Consider the following 22,895-nt stretch of genomic DNA (forward strand, 5'->3'; position numbering starts at 1 on the left):
CTCATTGAAAAGCGAAAATTATTTTGGGATTGTATTTTGTATTTTGTATTTTTGTAATTAGTATATATTTATTCTCCACTTTTAAATACGTATTGTATATCCCTCTTAGAGGTTTTATTTTGGAGAAATATGATTGTCTTTTGAGTATATTTCTGTTTGTAATCTTTTCTAACCGGTCGTTTCTTCGTAAATCGAGACTAATACTTATTATGTATCTTTTTTCAAATCTGATGTGTGTGTGTAATCGATGCTTTCTATCTTTAATATTTCGAGTGCGATGCTATTGTCGTTTTGTTATTCTTTTTTCACAAACTCCTAACTATATTACTAGCTTTGGAATATATGTATGTATTTTGTTTTTAGGTGTCGTAATATTTCACCATCTCTAATTTACGACTATAACGTAAGGATTTATATGATAGAGTATATTACAAAGCTCATTTGACATCATGTAGATTTAGCCATTTTAGTTTCATTTGTATTCCATTCTTATTCATTTATGTCTTACTACTCTAGACCTTGAATTGATCAATAATATGATGCTCATTTTGAGATGTATTGTATGCCTATGCCCTACCCTTATTTCTGATATACTGTTGTGCTTCATACGTATATCTTATCTATATGAAGTGTCATGTTATCCTCACCTCTGATTTTGTGTCGGAGTTTATCGTGTCGATTATAGGAACTGACAACATAACTTGAGTTAGAATTGGTTAAGTTGGTTTTTGATATGGTACTTCGATTTTTTTGAAAAACGATTACCTTAGGCTCTTATACTCTTAATCATTTGATATGCATCTCTCAAAATCATTGAAAAAATTTTGAAGTTTGTTTTGTAATCACAAAAAGGAAAAAGATTATTAACTTTACTGCATCTCAGATTAAATTTTGATTATTAACAAGCACAAATATAGTTTAATAATTTTATTAATTATTATTTAACATTTACTCAAGTCTATAATATACTAAGAAAAATTTCTTTAATTAATATAAAAAAAAACTAGGTGAAATGTAAACTTGAGAAAGCCTTCACGTAAAATACAATATCCTCGGAAACCAAGTCTAAGTCAACAGACTACGTCAAAAGCATATTACAATAAAAAATACTGATTGTATACCAAAATCAACCACTAATATATTTGTGTATAAATACATGTATTGTTTAATTTATTTTTAATGTGTATTTTATATTGCTAGTAGATTTTGATGGCTAATTTTAGTGTATATGTAACATAACTCTATTACAATATGACAGCAAACTTGAAACTTCAAAAGTACGATGTCATTGTTCCATATGCAAAAAGCTAAAATACATAAAAAAGTGCTTACTTTATAATGCTCCCTAACAAATCATGTGTTTTAACTCTAATATTTAGAAAATGAGCAGGTTCAACAAATAAACCGTTTTGGAGTAGCTTTTCTCTCATCTGGGTGTAACTGTGGAAGTACAGTACGAAGTTACCATAAACGATAAAAAAAAATAAATAAATAAACAAAAAATTGATTAAAAGAGTAAATATATATTTTTTTAATTTATTTAAAGAAAAACCTAAAAAATGGCCAAACAACCAAATATATATATAGAGAGAGAGAAAGAGAGAAAAAGAAAGAGAGAGAGAGAGAGCTAGCTCCCTTGTTTAGAGAAATTAATTATATATGCACAACTATGAAATTAAAAAAAAAAAAAACAATTTAGTTTAATTTACATCATGAAGGGTGCTGGGCAGCTGGGGGGTGGGGTAAGAACATGCCATATGGTGGTCATGTAAAAGTTCCACAAGTACCTCTGCTCCAATGGAGAAGTTGGCTCGCATCTGAATTGTTTATATATTTTTCCTGAATTTTTGCGCATCCGAGTTATTGTTATTGTTACATACTCGGTCTCCCAATGTCTTTAAAATCAATCAAGGATCAAGGAATGGGACCAGATGTTGATGCCAGGTAAAAGCCATTTGTGATTGAAACACACAGATTGCTGCTAGTTAAAGACCAAACTGCTATGCTATAACTTTGAGTGTTGTCTCCAAGGGCACCCACCTTCAAAAGCATTATCTAACACATCTTCCATCCGCTTCGCAATCAGTATCTGTTAAGGAAAGTTCAGAAGCAAGATGTGGTTTAATATTTCATTTAAAATATAAGCTATTTAGCCATTTAGGACATGCATTGAGAACTATGGGAATTAAGAAGGATAGTCCCTAACGTTTGGGTTAAATTCTAATTTCGTTTTTATCGGTTGAATCGTCCAAAATAATACTTTACCAAATTAAGAACACAGGAATATCCAATACAAAACCCATGGTAGATTTGCACTTTATTGTATGACAGCTAATGTGGGACATCTTAAATCTACATACCAGCATGAAGTAGAAATAAGTAAAATTACCTCCATATTGGCCAGAACTGATGATGGTACTTCAACCAAGTCCTTCAAGTTCCTTTCAGGTAGGATAACTCTCTTAATACCATGACGATGTGCTGCTAACACCTGTGAATGATTGACAAAAATTAGATGACGGTCCTTGATAAGAAAATGCATAGTTCTAAATCACTGAACTATACAATAATTTGAAGCACATAATTGATGAGATGCCTATTTTTCTGCATGTCTGTCAAACAATTCACTACATACTCGCAAACTCTTTTCCCCAGAAATATCACTGTAGCATGCCCACAAACAAAGCACACAAATTGTTTGCTTGTCTAAAGGACGAAATTAACACAAGTAAACAGAGCGCACAAATGAACGCACTTAACCATATCTATGAATTATAAGTGAGGATTATTGGTTGGATGCAGCGAGTGTGAAAATATAAAAATTAAATAACAAAAAGTTCCCTGCTTTATGGTGGACAATTAAGTGTTTGAATATTATGTATATTAAATGTACAGGAAATCATCTTTTTTATAGAGGAATTATTGAAATAAAAATAACTAAAAAATAGGGAAAATACTAGCCTAAAATAAAAAGATTTCTAATCATAAAATTCCTAAAATTAAACTAAACTAAAAAGAAAAAGATATTATAATTAATTCTATTTACAGAAAAAATACATAAAAGAAATTAGAAATCTGATTTTGATTTGATCTAGTCAACACTCCCCCTCAAGTTGGCTTGAAGATATCCTTCATTGACAGCTTACTTATTATGCTATCAAAGGTCTTCTTGGGTAATCATTTAGTTAGAACATCTGCTAATTGTTCCGTGGACAGAACATATGAGATACAAATCTATCCTCTCTCAATCTTTTCCTTTATAAAATGTTTGTGAATTTCAACGCTTAGTTTTGTTATGTAGGAGTGAATTATGGGCAATAGAAATTACAGATTTGTTATCATAATACAACTTTATTTGTGGAGAAATGGGAACCTTTAGTTCTTGTAGGATTTTCTCTACCCATAGTGCTTCACATATTCCATGAGCCATTACTCTAAACTCAGTTTCTGCACTACTTCGTGCCACAATACTATGTTTTTTACTCCTCCAACTAACCAGGTTTCCTCCAACAAAAGTACAATACCCAAATGTTGAACTTCTATCCATGACATTTTGTTAGGGACTTGGGTATTGTTGTGTGCTCAAAGTCTCACATCAAATAGTATGGATGCTTGACGTTGTATCTAAGGAGAGTGGTTCTTCCCCCTTATTAGCTAGCTTTTAAGGTGTAGTTTCCCACTTTTTTTAGATACTTAACAATGGTATCAGAGCGTGGCTGTTGACGCCATGGAAAGGGCTACCTATAGGCCGGATTAAGGTGAATACCGAATACGGATAGCAGGTAGCAAAGTGGCTACCGTTGGATCAGTGTCAATAGAGTGAAGCCACTGTGGACGTCGACTCTCCAGGGGTGGTGTATTGTTAGTTGTTATGTTGGAATTTATTTTAAGAGAAATACAATAGAACAGAGGAACTTTGAAAATCTTCTTCTCTCGTAGCCTAGGCCTTTCCAAATCTTTTCCTACCTCTTACCTAATCAGCTTCTCCTTTTATTGGATTCCCTCTTTGTAACCAAATTAATTATCATAATTATCTCCTAAAATCAAGCATTCAACTCCTATGATTACGCCTCCCTGATTCTCTAATCTAACTAATCGAATCATCAATTATTGTCACTTATGATTACACACTTCTCCTATCCTATTATTCCTCCATTTTCTTTATTGCTTCTTCTAGAATAATGATAAGGTAAAGGAATTATTTTCTTTCCTTTTTAAGCTGCCTTTGCTGCTGACTCAGCATTCTCTCTCTCTCTCTCTCCAGAATATGTAACATTACTTTCCCCTTAAAGCATCACCTTGTCCTCAAGGTGAAAGGAAGGAAAGGCTTCTTGAATTGCAGCTGCTGCTTCCCACGAATTATTGAATTTTGGAAGGTCCCTCCACTTGATCAACACCTCCAATTTACCAGCCGCATTTTTTCCAACAGCTAGGATTTTTTGGGGTTTAGCTTGTAGTTCATACTCTTAAAGAAACATGGAAGGTCGGATGCACCCGAGCTCCTTCCGGTAATTTAAGCTTGTAGGAAACCTGCCCAATCTTCTCCAGAATCTCATAAGGGCTATCGAATCTTGCACTCAGTTTTTGGTTGACCATTTTTGCCAAGGTCTTCATTCGATAAGGCTGCAGTTTGAGGTACACAAACTCTCCTGGCTCAAAAGTTACGTCCCTCCTCTTCCTATCAGCATATGTCCTCATTCGGTTTTGGGCCCTTTCTAGTTGAAACCTTAATTCATCCAACATCTAATTCCTTTCCTCCATAAGATTTCTTACTTCTTCAACCGCAGCTTCTCCCTCACCTCGCAGCAGAATCGGGGGATCCCTTCCATAAAGGGCCTTGAAAGGGGTCATTTTGATCGACCCATGATAACTGGTGTTATACCAATATTCTACCCAAGTTTCTATGCACTTGTTGACCGCTTCGCTTTGCCCATCTATTTGGGGATGATGGGCTGAGCTCATATTTAATGATGTGCCTGCTGCTTTGAAGATTTCACCAGAAACCACTCATGAACAGCCGGTCACAGTAAAAAACAATCCGTGTAGAGAACCCATGAAGTCTCACCACTTCCTTCACAAGAAGGTTTGCAACTTCCTTTGTTGAATAAGGGTGAGAAATCTTTCCCTTGTGCCTTTGGTAGTCCTCCACTGAAGTCCATAGCTATATTCGACCAAATGTTTGTCAGGATAGGGAGTGGCTGTAGCAACCCAACTGGAGTCAAGGTGGAATGTTAGTTCCTTTGGCATACTTCACAGTGTCTCACGTAATCCATGATAGCCTTCTTCATTCCCTCCCAATACAGTACTCCAGCTATCTTCTTGTAAGTTCGGAAAAAACCAGAATATCCTCCCAACTTTGTGTCATGGAATTCCTCTAATATCTTGGGAATCAACTTCGAATGCCTTGGAATAACCAAACGCCCTTGGTGCAGCAACCTCCCCTTTTTCAATGCATATCCAGCAGTAACCTCCTTTCCGAAAATCAGATCATGCATGATGCTCGAGTTTTAGGTCGTGTTGCACCTCCTCTTCTAAGTTTGCCCATTCAGCAGCTAAAACCATGGAAACAGCATCAAATTGGAATTTTCTGAAAAGAATTTAAGACTTTTCTAGTCTGTATATACTGTGAACCGTTTACCCAAGAGGTAATGCCTCCATTTTTGAATTGCCAAGACCATAGCCATCAATTCCCTCTCATAAACAGATTTATGTTGAGCCTATTTAGAAAGTTTCTGACTCATGTAAGCCACTGGTCTGCCTTCCTGCAGCAGTACTGCCCCTATTCCCTTCCCGGAAGCATCAGTTTCCACTGCGAAGGGCTTTGAAAATGAAGGGACCGCTAGCACCAGGACTGTCGCCATGGCAGTCTTGAGTGCTTCGAAAGCTACTTGTGCCTCATTACTCCACTTGAATTGATCATTGTTCAATAGTTGTGTAAGGGGCCAAGTTATGCCTCTCTAATTTTTCACGAAACGACGATAGTAACTGGTTAACCCAAGAAATCCCCTCAACCCTTTGAGGTCCTTTGGAACTGGCCAATCCATCATGTCTTGAATCTTTTTGGGGTGTGCTACCGCTCCTTCTTTAGATATAATGTGACCCAGGTATTCAATACGTTCTTGGGCGAATCTGCGTTTCTTCTTATTGAGGTAAAGCTAGTTGCACGGGAGGACTTCAAAAATCTGCTGCAAATGACCCTACTGTTCTTCCAAACTCAAGCTATAAACGAGTATATCATCGAAGAAAACCAAAACGAACTTCCTCAAAAATGGCCGCAACACCTGATTCATGAGTGCCTGGAAAGTGGAAGGAGCATTTGTGAGCCCGAAAGGCATCACGAGAAACTCATAGTGTCATTCATGAGTTCAAAAAGCAGTTTTGTGGATGTCATATTCTCTCATCCTTATTTGGTGATGGCCGGACTTGAGTCTAGTTTAGAGAATACTCTTGCATTTCCCAATTCGTCTAGTAGCTTATCAATCACCGGAATTGGAAATTTATTAGCTATGGTCTCTCGATTCAATGCTCGGTAATCTATGCAAAATCGTCAGCCTCCATCTGTCTTTTTAACTAAGATCACCGGACTTGAAAACAGGCTAGTGCTTGGACGTATGATGCCAAAATTCAGCATCTCTTCTACAATTTTCTCAATCTCGATTTTCTGATATTGTGGGTATCTATAGGGTCTGATGCGAGGAATCTCTGACCCTTCCTTCAATATGATTGCATGGTTCTTCTCGCGTTTGGATGGGGGGCCTACAGAGGGTCTGAAATAAGTCCCCATATTGTTGTAGAAATTGTTTAGCTTTTGCAAAAATCACCTCTAGCTCTTGCTCTTGCTCCTCGGTGGCAGCAACCCCGGTGGTGATAACATAACCCTCCCCATCACTTTTTAGTGTGTGCAAAGTTTTCTTCCATGAAGCCCTGCTTCTGCTCGAGGAAGGATCACCTTTTAGTTGCATCTCCCTGCCATCTTGCTTCCAGTTCAATGTTAATTCTCCATAATCTCCCACAAACCTCCCTTGACTTGCCAGCCATCCTGCTCCTAACACCACTTCCGAATAGCCCAGCTTTATTACAAAGAAGTTTTGGACTATTTGGACCCCTTGAATATTCAAGTGAACTCCTTCCCAGCCTTCATGCTCCTTTTCTATAGGGTCGTTCCCCACCTCCGCTTGAAACTCCCTTATCTTTCTCACTGGTAACTCCAGCCGCCTAATCACCTCGGTGGCAATGAAATTTGCTGAAGCCCCAAGGTCGATGAGCACCACGATTGTTCTGCCCTGAATCTCCTCTTGGACCTTAAAGGTCTTGTGAGTAGTAAATCCCCAATAGCCATATGATGACATTTGCAGTTCTTCCCGTTCAGGTTCCCTTTCATGTTGCTCTTGTTCATCCCTATGTCTCCTTCTGCCTCCTCTTCTGCATCTTCTCCTAGGAGTATGATTTGATAGTGCTTCATGGAACACCTATGATCAAGTCCCCTCTTCTCTCCACATCTGAAGCACAACCCTTTTCTCTGTCTCTCTGTCCACTCTTTGTTCGAGTCGCCGTATTAAGCTGTTACGAGTCGTCTGCGAATGAGAAGCATTGCTACCTCCGTTTGAACTGGTGTTAAGGCATGTACGAGGAATAAGGGTGCCTCCGCTTGTGATGGATCCAATCTCGCCCCTCGATTCGCCTCTGATGTCGTAGGTGTTGTACTTCGCCGAACTAGGATTTTTGAAAAATCCAAATCTAGCTCCCACCAAACCAGATCTTCTTGACCCGCTCCCTTTCGGCAACCCCTCCGCCCTCCTGCCGTTAGGGTCAACCCTAGTCTCCTTCCATGCTTGATTTCGCCTAATTCAATAGCTGTGGCTCTATCCATTAGAGCTGGTAAATTATCGAACCGAGCCACCTCCAACTCGGCCTGAATTTTCTTTTTGAGTCCATTTGCAAAGATGCACATGAGAGCCTATGTTTCCAGGTTTCTCTGCATTTGTGCTACATCCTCAAACTCACGCCCATACTGAGCAACGTCATCCACTTGCTTCACCTCTAGTAACGAAGCCATAGGGTTGAAAGTAGCTCCAGGTTGAAAACGTTTCAATAAGCTTTCCTTGAATTGTCTCCATGCCTGAAAAGGTGTGTTGTTCCCACCACTCCATCCATGAGAGAGCCTCTCCCTTAAAAGCAAGAGTGACAAAGTCCATCTTTTCTGCTGGAGCCACCTGGGTGACACAAAAATATCTTTCTATCTTCACCAGCCAGCCATTTGCATCATCTCCCAATAAGATGGGAATGTCAAGCTTCCTGGTAGGCTCAAATCTCTTCTGTGCTGTTTCACCTTCATTATCGGCGCCGCCTCTGCCTTCTAAACCTCCTCCATCTCCCCTGCTTCTCCTTCCAGCCCCGTTTCCTCCCTGGTCGTGTTGTTGCAGAAGCATTTCCCTCACCTGTCTCAGCAGGTTGGTGGATAGAAGTTCAAACGATCGGTTTTGAGCTTCCAGCGAACGATTACGGGCCTCCCTCATCTCCTCCATTTACTTCTCCAAGACTTCCAACCTCGACTCCATGGCAACTCGCGTGGAAACCATGCACAGAACACCTAAAATCGGTTCTCTGATACCAGTTGTAATACTGGAATTTATTTTAAGAAAAATATAGAAATACAATAAAACGGTAAAAAATAACAGAACTTTGAGAGTCCTCTTCTCTCCTAGCTTAAGTCTTTCCAAATCTTTTTCTACCTCTAACCTAATCAGCTCCTCCTTTTGTTGCCTTCCCTCTCTGTAACCAAATTAATTATCACTTATAATTACATATTTTTCTTGCCCTATTATTCTTCTGTTTTCTTTATTGCTTCTTCTAGAATAATGATAAGGTAAAGGAATTATTCTCTCTCTCTCTCTCTGTAGGATATATAACACATTCCCAACCCAATCTGCATATGTATAGACTTCTACTTGAAGATGTCCATAGTTTTTGTAGAATAATCCTTTTCCAGGCAACTCCTTCAAGTACCTTAGGATTCTAAAGACAACATCCATGTGTTCTCGGCTAAATGTATGCATAAAATGACTTACCATGCACACAACAAAAGCTATATCCGAACGTGTATGAGATAAATAGATTAGCCTTCCCACTAACCGCTAATATCTCCCTTTGTCCATTACATTTTTTGGTTCAGCTGGCTTCAATTTTAAGTGAGGCTCTATAGGTGGTTTAGCAGCTTTTCAACCAAGTAACTCCGTCTCTTTTAAAAGATCTAGGATGTACTTTTGTTGGTTCATAAAAATGCCTTCCTTAGACCTTGCAAATTCAATTCCAAGAAAATATTTTAATGAGCCAAATTCTTTGATTTCAAATGCTTTGGCAAGCTTCTCCTTCAAGTCTTTTAGCTCTAAGATATCATCACCTGTCAGAATAATGTTATCCACATATACAATTAAAATAGCAGTTTTATTAACTGTTGAATGTTTATAAAAAAGTGTATGGTCAGCTTGGCTTTGAATATAACCAAGTTCTTTCACCACCATTCCAAGTCGTTCAAACCAAGCTTTTGGGGATTGTTTTAATTCATAAAGAGACTTCTTTAGTTTGTATACTTTATTCCTCCCTAGTTCAGCTCAAATTCGGGTGAAAGTTTCATGAACACCTCCACCTCTAGCTCCCCATTTAGGAAAGCATTTTTTATATCCAATTGATGTAAAGAGCAATTGTAATTCACAGCAAGAGATAAGAGAATCCTCACAAAATAGAGTTTAGCAACTAGAGTAAAGGTCTCTTGATAATCTACTCCATAGATTTGTGTAAATTCCTTAGCTACTAACCTAGTCTTATACTTCTCTATGCTTCCATCAGCCTTGCACTTGATTGTGAAAACCCACTTGCAGCCAACCAATTTTTTGTCATGTAGCAAGTCTATAATCTCCCAAGTTTTATTCTTCTTGAGTGCATGCCACTCTTCTAACACTGTTATTTTCAGTTGGAAACATTCAGTCTTAGGCTCAAACGGATTTGTAATTTTAGAAGTAAGGACTTGATTTTGAGAGAAATTTTGGTAAGAGACATAATTGGAAATAAGATGGTTGGTGCTAATTTTGAGTGCTTTTTTTGTGCAAGTTCTGGTTTCTTTACTAAGAACTAGTGGTAAGTTATTATTAGAAGTGGCAATTTCAGATTTACCTAGAAATTCCCAAAGTACTACAATTGTGCCGTTTTTCGGGTTTTCAGATTGGGTTGATACAGAGATGATGGGATGGTCTCTAGTCTTCTTGGGATATTTCCAAACATAACATCAAAACTCCTTTTCTGATTGTGGTATTTCTTTTCCTGTTTGAGTTCTAACTAGTTTTGGCACAATTTTAAAATTAGTTTTCATATCTTGTTTCACAATTATTTCAGAATTTGCTTAATCAGTGAAAGTTGTATCCTCAATATGTAATATAGGAGTTGGTAAAAGTTCATGTAAAAAAAAAATCACTTAAACTCTCCGCTTGAAGAGAATTTTTCTGAAAAAATGTTTCATGTTCCAAAAAAATATCCATGCTTACATGAAATTTCATTGTGTGGATTGAAACATTTATAACCCTTTTGACTTGGAAAATAGCTAATAAAAATTCATTTTTCTGTCCTTAGATCAAGTTTACTTTAATATGAAGGTGTATACAAAAATACAGTACAACCAAATACTTTTAAAGGTAAATCAGAATGCAACCTACATGCTGAAAAATTCTTTTTGAATGTATCCAACAGTGTGCAGTAATTTAACACACGCGTGGGCATTCGATTTATGAAATAGGCTACTGTTAGGACATCTCCCCATGAATACTTTGGACACGTGCTACTTCAAGAAGATGTTTATTCTTCCTTTCAGCAATGTCATTTTGTTGGGGTGTATTGGGACATGTAGATTGATATTGAATACCTTTTTTTTTTTGAAGAAATTCACCAAGATTTTTATTAAAATATTTAGTACCATTATCACTTCTAAAAATTTTTCTGTCAAATTGTGTTTCTACCATTGTGAAAGAATACTGAAAAATTTTAGAAACCTCAGATTTTTCATGCATGAGATAGATCCAACATAGTCATGTGTGGTCATCGATAAACGTTACAAACCATTTTTTTGCAAATTGAGTTGTTATTTTCGATGGACCCCATACATGAACCTTTACCAACAGAGTCATTTATTGTTTAAATTATTTTATCAAAAGGAGCTTAATTAAATTGGTTATCCAAATTAGGCCTTAGTCTATTGTTCCAGAACATTATTTGGTCTTTTATAAACATAAAACTTATACCACTAAATTTTTGAGCTACTTTATCCTCCGAAATATCCTCAAAATGATAAAGTCCATCCATCATCTTAGCATTACCAGTCATCTTTTCTGAGGTCCGGTCCTAAAAAATATCATGAGCGTCGAATGTCACAGTACAATTGGAATCTTTGCAGATTTTACTAATAGAGAGAAGATTACAAGAAAGCTTTGGTACATGTAAGACATTTCTTAGATCAATGTTTTTGGACAATTTAATTGTACCTTTTCCAACAATAGATGAAAAACTGCCATCAGCAACTCTAATTTTCTCATTTCCAAAGTAAAGAGAATAAGTTTTAAATAAAGAGGACGGGCTAATCATATTATCAGATGCACCTGAATTGACAATCTATAGTGCATTCAAGTTTGAGGTGCAGTTAAGGGACATAAGAATACTAAAATTACCTGTTTGAGCCAAAGAACCACTAGGAGTACTAGACACAGAATTGGAATTTAACAGCCTTATGAGCTGCTCAACCTGTTCCTTATTCAAGTTTGATGAATTTTCCTTAATCAGATTTGCTGCCTTTAAGATGTGCTGGTTTTCCATAAATCTTCCAACAGGTTTCTCAGGTGTGACGAGGTTTATTGAAGTGGTCACACCAAAGATCGGAGGGGTGTTTCTGATTTGATGAACTTTTAAGTGTAGCAGATGCCACTAAAAGTGCATTAAACTCCAAAGAAGTCTGTTCAGTCTTGTGTTTTCCCATCATCACAGCTCTACGAGTTTTTTTTCTTCCAACTTTAGCAAATACTTCTCCAATTGAGGGTAGGATTGTTCTTCCAATAATTCTGCCACGAACTTCATCTAGCTCCACATTGAAGCTTGCAAGAAATTGGAATATCCTCCCTTCTTCCACTGTTTGTTAGTGGTGTTTGGCATCAGCGGCTGAATTCCACTTATAGTTATTGAAATCATCAATGTCCTGCCACACACGTTTCAATGTGAAAATATTTGGTGACATTGTCACTCCCTTGTTGAATTTCTCTAACTTTCAGAGTAAATTCATAAATTTGGGATTTGTTCCCAATATCAGAATACATCTCCTTGACACTATCCCACAATTTTTTAGCAGTGGTATATTACATATAGTTACTACTGATATCCTCCTCCGTTGAGTTCACCAGCCATGTCATCACCATGAAATTTTTGGTATACCACACATTATATTGTGGGTTAGTGACGTTGGGCTGGCTTCGCTCACCGATGAGATATTCAATCTTCCATCTTCTACGGATGTACATCTGAACTAATTGAGACCACCTAAGATAGTTTGACCCATTGAGTCGAAATGTGGTGATCTGAACTGAATGGGAGTCACCATTAACTAGTAGTTTGACCCATTAACTAGTACCTATTGTTCAGATTTTAAATCTGATGGAGTAGGAATGGTATTCTCCTTCTGTTCATGATTAGTGACTGAGGAACTGTCAGCCATAGCTATAAATCAGAGGCACAATGCAAAAATCCTGCTCTAATACTAACTTGAAGTGTTTGAATATTATGTATATCAAATATGCAGGGAATCATTCTCTTTAGAGAGGAATTACTGACATAAAAATAACTAAAAAATAGAAAACAATTCTAGCCTAAAATAAATAAAAAAAAAGATTTCTAATAGTAAAATTCCTAAAATTAAGCTACACTAGAAAAAGGATATTATAATTGATTCTATTTACAAAAACGATACATGGAAAAAATTAGGAATCTGATTTTGATTTGATCTAGTTAACAGGCGGCCATGGCCAAATTCCTGCTTTATGGTGGACAATGTGGTGGCCATGGCCAATGGCAAAAGAGTCGGCAGATTAGATCAAAAAGAAATTGTATTAAGTATCTAAGGAAAGTGGAAAACCACACCTTAAAAACTAACTCATAAGAGGGAAGAATCACTCTTCTTATATACAACATCAAACATCCCATACTACTCGATGTGGAACTTTGAGCACCCCATAATACCCAATTCCCTAACAGAGTCTAACTAAGATTTAAGAACAGAATAAGTTTCACAAGCAAATGAACCTGTATTTCTTATTTTTCTTATGAATTTTATCCGAGTTACGTTTCTTGCTCGTACAGTCGTACTAATCAGTATAGTAGTTAATTTGGGCTAACATCCTATTTCATCCTTGTATGGAACAAAGACCCATCGTAGCTTCATAGAAAGTTTATACAGATGATGAAGACATAAGAACTTTACCTTATCCTTGACGCCACCAACAGGGAGTACAAGCCCCCTCAATGTCATTTCTCCAGTCATAGCTGTATCTGATCTTACCCTCTTCTTACTGAAGAGTGATACCAGCGCTGTGACCAACGTCACACCAGCTGAAGGACCATCTTTAGGTACAGCGCCAGCCGGAAAATGAACGTGTACATCCCGGCCCTCTAAAAGATTAATACCGTCTGCCGTAGCCAGCCCAAAGTCAGTTGCCCTTGCCCTTACCTATAAAATCAATCCTCTATAGTCACGAGCATGTAATGATAATTGATTCACTACATGTCACACACACAATGTTAAAGTACACACCACCTTGCTGCTAAAGGGAATGACAGTGCCTTGAAACAATACTTATTGGCAAATGAAACCCCTTAGATAATTAATCATATATGCACAGGTGCCATAAATATTTGAAACAGAGAGCTCATAAGATGCATGTAAGAAGATGGGAGGAAAAATAGAATTAGATATTATAGCTTACCCATGTCAATGCAATTTGAGCTGATTCTTTGATAACATCACCAAGTTGTCCAGTGAGATGCAGTTCACCCTTCCCTGCCATTGCCGTAGCCTCCACGAACTGAACTTCTCCACCAAAAGAAGTCCAAACCAGTCCAACAGAGACTCCAGGGGTTGAAACACGATCTGCAGCTTCTCTATCATCAAATCTTGGAGGCTGCATTCAACGATATCAATAAATAGGCAGTACTTCTCAAGCATATTATCAAATCTTAGATTTTTTAGTGAAAACCTTTCAGGATGAGAAGTTGAGAACTATAAGCAGGGTAACTCATTTAAATGTAACAAAGCCTTCTCTATGTACTATAACATATCATTCTATATTAATTACCCCAAGCACTTTTTCAAGCATAGCTTCGTCAACAATGAGAGGAGAGGCAATCTTGAACGTGTTTGATATTTCCCGACTATTGACACCCATCGGTATCACTTCCATTTCAACTTCAGTGCTATCAGCAAGTCTGTTTTCCATAAGTGGTGTAGCAAGTCCCCGCATCCCTTTGTTTAGTGGAACTACCTGTTCTTGCTCTGCAACTTTTACTGCAGCAGCACGTGCCAGGGCAGCCAGATTCCTTTCCAAGTTTCGCACACCAGCTTCCCTGGTATATCTTTGAATGACAAGTTTCACCATCTCCTACATCAAAGGAGTTCATTAAAATTCTGTAACAAAAGATTACTTGCATCCTTCCCAAGAACTACTAAAGCGAGACTTCTGGTGTTCAATCAACAACAGTATGACCTAAGTTTAAAACATACCATTGATCTTCCAAAGATTTTGCAGATTAAGAAAAGATATCTGCTAGGCTGGATAAATATAAATTTAATTGCTAAGTCATAGATTTATTTAAAAGATGACAGATTCATAAATAACATCTTAGTCCCTTTTTTTCCTTTGAAAGGTGGACACTAGAATATTTACTTGTTTGCTTGCTTAAATTTAACCCTAGATGGAACTTAAAATATTTGTTCTTCTGGCAAATGAACAGAAAATCTGCATCACTCCCTAACTACCATATTGAAGACAAGCAGTACCTCTGGAACCTGAAGAAACTCAGAACTCAATCCATGCTGGTCTAAAACTCTTGGAATCAAATGATGCATGGCAATTTGGAGCTTCTCCTCAGGTGTGTATCCAGGAAGCTCAATAACTTCCATCCTATCCAGAAGTGGTGGAGGAATAGGCTGCATCCTATTTGCTGTTGCCACAAAAATTACCTTGGATAGATCAAACGGAACATTCAAATAGCTAGCTAAGATTAAGGAACAACTTTTGAACTAATCCTGTCCCGTTACGCAATAATTTTAAACAGAAAGGAAAAAAGATAAGTAAAAGAAAAAAACAAATAAACAAAAACAAAAGAGAGAAGTAAGATAAGACAACAGTAATAAGGAGAGCATATATATCATTCCTCAGCGATGACAAATAAAGTGAAGGCCCAAAGATTATTCAGGATATACAGCTTGTTAAGACGATAGCCTAATTAAAAGGGTAAAAATAGAATTGACTAATGACTTAATCCTTGATAATCATCTAAGCCTTTTCATTTAAATGGACAAAGCCAAACAGTGAAAACACACAAACATATTGCCAACTCTGTCCAGATCTATATAAGAAACTTCCTTATAATAGGAAAAGATCACTTGGGGCTGACAACCCGATAGTAAAAATGCAATAGAACATGTGTTCTAATCAAGAAATTACTACTGCAGCATAGGATACTGATCATTGAATGTTTTATTTTGCTCTGGATCAAGAACTTCGAGCAACGCTGAAGCTGGATCTCCACGAACATCAGAACCTGTTTTGTCAACTTCGTCAAGCAACATAACTGGGTTGCAAACAGCTACTCTCTACAGGTCAAATGCACAAAAGCATTTCAGTGTAAGACCAAACAGCATGAACTAAATTTTACAAATTCTATTCTTTAGTCCAACACTAGAGTAACTAAAATTAACTTTACATCATATGATAATGAAAGAATAAATGAACTCTGCCACATGAATTTACAAAAGAAATGAGATTACCAGAAAGATATATATATATATATATATATATATATATATATATATATAGAGAGAGAGAGAGAGAGAGAGAGAGAGAGATTCTAACTCCTGAACTACTAATGAAAGTGGCAATATCCCTCATGCCATCTGTCCTACTTTTAAACTCTTATCTTATTGAAGGAAATGAGACTTCATCTCATCTAAACTCCAATCATATGCACTGAATGCTCAGAAAAGAGTCACACCTCATACAAAAAACCATCATGGAGTAGGAATCCACTACCTCTATTATGCTAAATCTGCATTGTTCATTCTAATATTCTGTGGTTTGTTTGCAAACATTTGGCATCTAAATTGTCTTCATGCTTCCTAATATTAACCCATCTGATCTCTAGTTTCATTCACTAGGACAAAAACAAATTGCAAAAGGCAAAAGAAAATGCAAGAATTCCATGTATCAAAATCTAAAACTATCAATAATTTTCAGCATATGTTTACAAAGGCCCTACAGATTGTAATATAGGTATCTTCAAAATTTAGGTGGATATTATGTCATTAACCTTTAATCCATCTATAAGTCTCCCAGGCATGCTTCCAACGTATGTTCTCCTATGTCCTCTAATATCAGCCTCATCCTTGACTCCACCAAGGGATATGCGCACAAATTTCCTTCCCAAGGCAGCAGCAATGGAAGATGCCAATGATGTTTTCCCAACACCTGGTGGTCCAACAAAGCATAACACAGGGCCTCTTGCATCTGGTTTAAGCTGTGATTCATACATATACTTGATTAGAAACAGATTAAATTTCACAAAGTACAATATATATACAGGCAAAAAAGTCATAGTAATTGACAACCTTGCGAACGGCTAGGTATTCAATTATCCGCTGCTTGACCTTTGCTAAACCATAGTGATCACTGTCCAAACGCTTCCGCGCAGCTCTTAAGTCTAGCTCAAGCTCTTCGCTGGCCCTCTGCCACGGAAGATCAGCAAGAAGCTCTAGGTAAACCCGTGAACTGGTATACCCAGGTTGCTGAGGCTGCATTTTTTTAAGTCTCCTGAGACCGAAATTACAGTAAATTTAACTGATTATCTCCATAACTGGTAATTTCATCATAAAGATCAATAATCACCATCATCAGAAAGTACCTCAACTCTCTGTGTGCATGCTTCCATATATTCTGAGGCATTCCAGCACCCTGCATCTTTCGTTCCAGGGCAACCAGGTCATCCTCATCATCATCATTATCACCAAGTTCCTCTTTGATAGCCCTCATCTAAAATATTTTTAGAAAAACAAGGAAAACAATATACTGCTATTAAATCAAAGCCAAAAAAGGATAGCACATATAAACAATAGTAAAATGTTACCCTGCTGAGCTGACCAGAAAATTCTAAACCCATTACATAATAGATTGCTGCTTACGTGGATATCACTAAGTTTCTGATCATTACACAATATCCCAGCATATTCTATCATAAAACCAGAACAACTAACTACCAAGAATTTTCCGGCGCCTTACAGACCAAGAATATTCAATGGCTGGGCATAAAAACATGCACACAATTGTCATATGAAACATCAGAGAGTATAGCAATGCCATTTAAGCAACAAGGTCACATCAATCATGTTAAACCTACATCTAAACAGAGAGAAACTAAAAGGTTTTACATAAGTTTCTCTCTTAAAAATAGGTATTACAATGTAGTGCCTAAATATGAGATAGAATCCTACAATTAATATACAAAAACAGTAGAATCTTATTCCACTAAGTAGGGTCGGTTAAACTCAACATCAATATGAAATCCTAAAATAATAAAGGAAATGTTTCCTACTGAAATGCTAAAGCAAATTGCTTTGAGTGAAGTTCAGCCAACACAGTCATCGTTGTAAATTGTTGGCTTGAAACATGTCAATGAATTTAACAAGGTTGAAACTATATCATCAAAACCCATGTCCTTGCTTTACATTTAACGAATATATTAGCCAAAATGGTGCCAGAACCCTAACCTGCTGGCGCAGAAGAAATTCCTTTTGGGATTTTGACAACTGTCCTTCAACCTTCTGTGAAATTTTCTCCGCAACACGAATTGACTGTTCGCAGAAGACATGCCAGGAATTAGAGACAGACAATATGAAACCAGGCCAGCACTAGGAACCATTACCTATATTGCTTACCTGTAAGTGCCTATCAACTAACTCGGTTGCTTTTGAAAGCCTGACTTTGGGGTCAACTGAATCCAACATAGATAGCTGTTCTTCAAAACTGATCTCAAAGCTAGCAACAAATATATCAGCCAACTTGTGAACTGGAACAGTATCCAAAAGGACTTTTGTCCTTCCACCAGTTTTTTGTTTCTGTAAATTAAGCTCAAATTGTCAGCACATAATATAATGCAATTAAGAAAGCATGACTGGCCCAAAATATTATAAATGATGGTCTCTATCAACAACATAAAAGTCCAACAGATTACCTAAAGATTAGCCTATCTACAAGCTGTCAAGGTATATGTTGAGCCACCATATCAAATCTAACTGTATTATTCAACAGATTATAACAGTACACCAAGGTTTTTAAAGTCCAATATTCAAATGGCATTTCACGTATTCAGTCAATGTCGGTGGAAGAAATCTTCAAGGAGAAGCATTACCAGTTCCAAAGCAGAAATAAGCTCCATAGCAGTTGCTTTAAATTGGCGAGACAACATTATGAAATCTGGGTCTTGCTCCACTTGTTCCATCTCTAAATTTGAAAAATGGAAGTAACTCAGCATCTTCAAAGATAATGGATTACATCTCACCAGTAATAAGATCACAAGAAAACATATTTAGACTTCCTTTTTGCCTTTTTATCATAATGCTAAAAATTTGGCAAAGTTTGATAAAACGAAAGACAAGAATCATAATTGAATAAACTACTTCAAGACCTTGTAAACCCACATACCCACTCCTCAATAGAAGGTTCATAATTAAAAAACAAAAAAACAAAAAAAGTATTATTGTCTTATCTGACCTTTGACATCTTTTTCAAATAGGAAATGATACCTCACATATATCTTCAAGACTTCAAATATAACTCACATTAGCATATCTACCATACTACATTACATCATCACATATTCACATACATATTTATGATGGTGCTTTAATTGCTAACTGTGCAAATGCATCACCATGCACTTCATAGCAAGAAAACAAGACTGATATAGAACAAGAAAGTACTTGTGGGAAGAACCAATTGCCACAAGACTATTGGTTTTATTCTTGGGGAGAAAAAATAATATCAAAAGGCAAGTTATTATTGCCACAAGGATACATCTCTAACATGTTATTATTCTTTCCAACTGCTGTTTATCAATTTCAATATTGAGAAAAGCCAAGTATAAACAAAAGTTAATACTGAAGTTAAAGATAATGGAATTACCAGTCTTAGTCATCTCAAGGGACGATATCCTTGCAGTATGGTATGTTCCTCTTGTGCTAAGTTCCTGGACACTAAATCTGCATAAGCCTTCAAGAACAACTATGTATGTGACCCTCCCACTTGGTTTCTCCACTCCCCTTGATAAATGTAATGCTCGAGCAGCTACCCCTCTGAAATTCCCAAAATCCATAAATTTCTCATTTTGTACCATTGCAAAACTTGTGAGAAAAGGATGAATTTATATATATCTAAATTTTATAATGTTATCATCAAACCAACTTGATACTAGATTTTAAAGTGGAACAAAAGCTGCTCGTTTAATCTAGCTATACCTGGAATGCCAATGAACAACATCATTCGGTTTTTTTGTTTCAAGCTTATGAGAATCAGATGAACCACCTAGGACTTTTGCGCTTTGGTCTACAGAATCAGTACCTGCACCCACAAGGAACATGAATAAAAATGACCATTACAAAACTGGCGAATTTTTTTCCCTTTAAAAAGACCAAGAAAAAAACTAATCCGTTTAAAACCTTGAGATACAACTGGGCCCAGGGGCTTAATTTCAGCAGCATCACGCACTGGCAAGATGCCAATCAACCCCTTTTCTTCTCGCTGCCAAAGTTCTTGCTCCACCAGCTTCACACTTCATTGACACAAATATAAAAGAGAAAAGTAGTCACAAGTATGCACAAGCTTGAAGACAATAAATGAATAAATTCAACTGTTAGCTAAATGCCAATCCATTCAAAAGTAGAAACTGTCGAGTTCTCCATGATAGCATACCATTGATACCAATAATTTTTTTATTTAAAAAAATAGACTAAATATCTGACCAGCACGTGATAAATGAAATCAACAACGAAAATTGTTACTTCCTCCGTATAAAAACATGTCTTTTTCACTTTTTTAAATATTGAAAATTCAACGAATTTAGACATAAATTGTGTTTAGACTTTAGATACATTAGCGTCAGTCAACTGTCAACTAGAAAGTAAACCTCTTCCGGTATTTTTTTATTTTTATTAGAATTGAATAGACCTAACTCATTCAAAAAACTAGCTCAATTGGTGAAAGTTGTCTAACACTTGTAAAATATAACGAGACCATATTCTCATACTCGAATCAAGAGTTCATACATGGCAAAGCACTCAAGCCAGCCAATAATTGGTTCAAAATATCCACTTTACTGAGGAAAAATCGCTTTTTGCCTCTAAAAGTTGGAAAATTCTCGGAGTAAGCAGCTTTATTACTATTGATTATAAGTTTATAACCTATTTTGAACACAAAATAAGATAATCCGAAACAAACAACAAAAAGAACAAGGTAAAAAACCATAATAACAATAATAAACAAAAGCAAAAGCAAAAAGCAAAAACTCAACTAAGGCTGTTATTAGGGATCAAATTAATTTGCAAATTTGGTTAGGAACAATAGAAGGCGCAAAATAAGAAAGAAAATTGGTACCTGCTAGGGGAAGTGCATCGGATTCTGATGATGGCGCCGGGTAAGAGGACCTTGTTCCTGAAAGGAAGGATCGCCAAGCGACTCGGAAGCTCCACCGATTCGGCCATGGTCGTGATTCTGTGTGAGGGAATATCCACCGATCAATGAATCAGTGACTTGTGAGAGAGAAGAAGAAAGGAAAATTGGAGAAGGGAAGCAAACAAAGACGAAGAAGAAAGAAAAGGAACGTAACTAACGACCTTTGGACCTTTGTTTCCTTCTTAAACATATGCACACTCTCTCTCTATCTCTCTCCCCTGTTTACCATTTTGCTTTTTAAACATAATTCATCTTTCTAATCATATGTTTAACTAGTATTTTTATATGTAAATATAAATTTTTTAAAATTATGTAAGTTTTGTCATTATATTATAGATAGATGATAACAAAAAAATTATAAAATAAAATTATTTTTATAAAAAAATCATAGAAAACAAAAATTTTTATCGGCTAAAAAGATCAGAGACTTTGTAGATAAAAATTCAAATAATAAGATTTTTAGTTTTTATTTTCATGTAAAGGAGTTTAATTTTTTACTAATAATTAATTTTAATATTTATTGTCTAAAATTTAAAAAATTTAATGTGTATATTTTTATATTTAATTAGGTGTTAAGTCTGGTAAACAAATAGAAATAATTAACTTTTATACTTGTTATTTAAAAATAATTTTTTTTTCTATTTATATAAAAATATAATTAGATATTAGTATAAAAAAATTTATATTGATAGTTATAAAATTAACCCAAATTTTTGTTTTAAATAATTGAACTTTGATTCTAACTTTTAATCACAACATTAGTATCCTCTCTAAATTATATGTAATAAATATTTGAAGAAAGAGAAGTAAAAATATAAACTAAAAACATAAGCAGTAAAAATTTAAAATTAAATAAAAAATATGCATATAATAATAATAATAATAATAATAATAATAATAATAATAATAATAATAATAATAATAATAATATTATTATTATTATTATTATTATTATTATTATATTAATTTGAATTATATTATTTTGTTAATTTCATTTTTTATAGAATAAAAAGGCAGAAAAAAATAGAGAATGAGAAAAAAGAGAGAGAAAGATAAATAAGAAAAACGAAGAAGAAATTTGTTAATTTTGGAAAAATAAAATTTATTTTAATTGTAATGAAAAAATATTTAGTGACACATTTTAGTTTATCATATTACTAATATAAAATATAAATTATAAATTATATATAGAGTGAAAATAGTAGAAAGAAATAGAAAAAGGAAGAGAGGTAAATAAGAGAATATAAGAAAAGAATTTATTACTTTTGAAAGAAAATATTTCCTCTTAATTTTAATGAGTGTCATGTGACATATTTTAGTTATTAAATTAGTTAGTAATATATAATATAGTTATATTTGGATTTTAATTTTAATATTTAATTTTATTTTAATTTAAATGTAATTAGAGAATATCATGTGTTCCGGCCCAACCCACATGGTCCGATGCCCCGGTCCGGCCGACCGACCCGACGGGTACGCAACACCCGAACTAAGAAGAAGCCCACGACACCGCCACTCTTCCTGTGAACTACATGACAGATGGGAGAGAAAATTTTCTGGAAGGCGGGTCTGCTCCTGTGGGACCTGCCCTAGTTGCAGACTATATAAGGGGAGGGTCCTACCCCTCCCCAGGTACGTCACCTAACCCTCACTTTTTCTGCACGGATTCTGACTTGAGCGTCAGAGTCCCTTCTGTAGGTGGCTCCCTCACCCCCTCTCCATTCCAACAACCCGGGAGGTCGTGAAGCTCTATCCTTCCCTTTCGGCGTTAGCCCAGGAGGTCCAATCACGCACGAGCGACCCGGATCCAGGTCCCCCATCTTCTTCACATACTCTGCACATCCGACCCGTTCAGTAACCGACAAACCGAAG

General features: G+C 36.0%; 1 protein-coding gene across 2 annotated transcripts; it reads right to left on the reverse strand.

Annotated features, from left to right (window-relative positions):
• Positions 1-1,503: 1,503 nt before the first annotated feature.
• On the reverse strand, positions 1,504-21,287 carry LOC112801369 (lon protease homolog 2, peroxisomal). 2 transcript variants are annotated; one of them, XM_072196896.1, is made up of 17 exons: positions 20,946-21,287; positions 20,012-20,124; positions 19,811-19,913; positions 19,479-19,648; positions 18,706-18,797; positions 18,233-18,412; positions 18,065-18,148; positions 17,203-17,330; positions 16,910-17,111; positions 16,612-16,818; positions 15,768-15,898; positions 15,080-15,293; positions 14,379-14,681; positions 14,010-14,204; positions 13,508-13,753; positions 2,390-2,491; positions 1,504-2,089 (listed from the first exon to the last, which is right to left on the reverse strand). In XM_072196896.1, exons 1-17 carry the CDS (start codon positions 21,050-21,052, stop codon positions 2,006-2,008), a joined length of 2,661 nt encoding a protein of 886 aa, XP_072052997.1. In that variant the 5' UTR covers positions 21,053-21,287; the 3' UTR covers positions 1,504-2,005. The 2 variants fall into 2 exon arrangements, with proteins under 2 accessions (XP_072052997.1, XP_072053001.1); XM_072196900.1 differs by lacking the exons at positions 1,504-2,089; positions 2,390-2,491 and adding an exon at positions 11,415-12,232 and having other exon boundaries at positions 20,946-21,268.
• Between the last annotated feature and the right edge of the window lie 1,608 nt (positions 21,288-22,895).

This window comes from Arachis hypogaea, chromosome 1 (assembly GCF_003086295.3).
Source record: "Arachis hypogaea cultivar Tifrunner chromosome 1, arahy.Tifrunner.gnm2.J5K5, whole genome shotgun sequence".
Classification (NCBI taxonomy): Eukaryota; Viridiplantae; Streptophyta; class Magnoliopsida; order Fabales; family Fabaceae; genus Arachis; species Arachis hypogaea.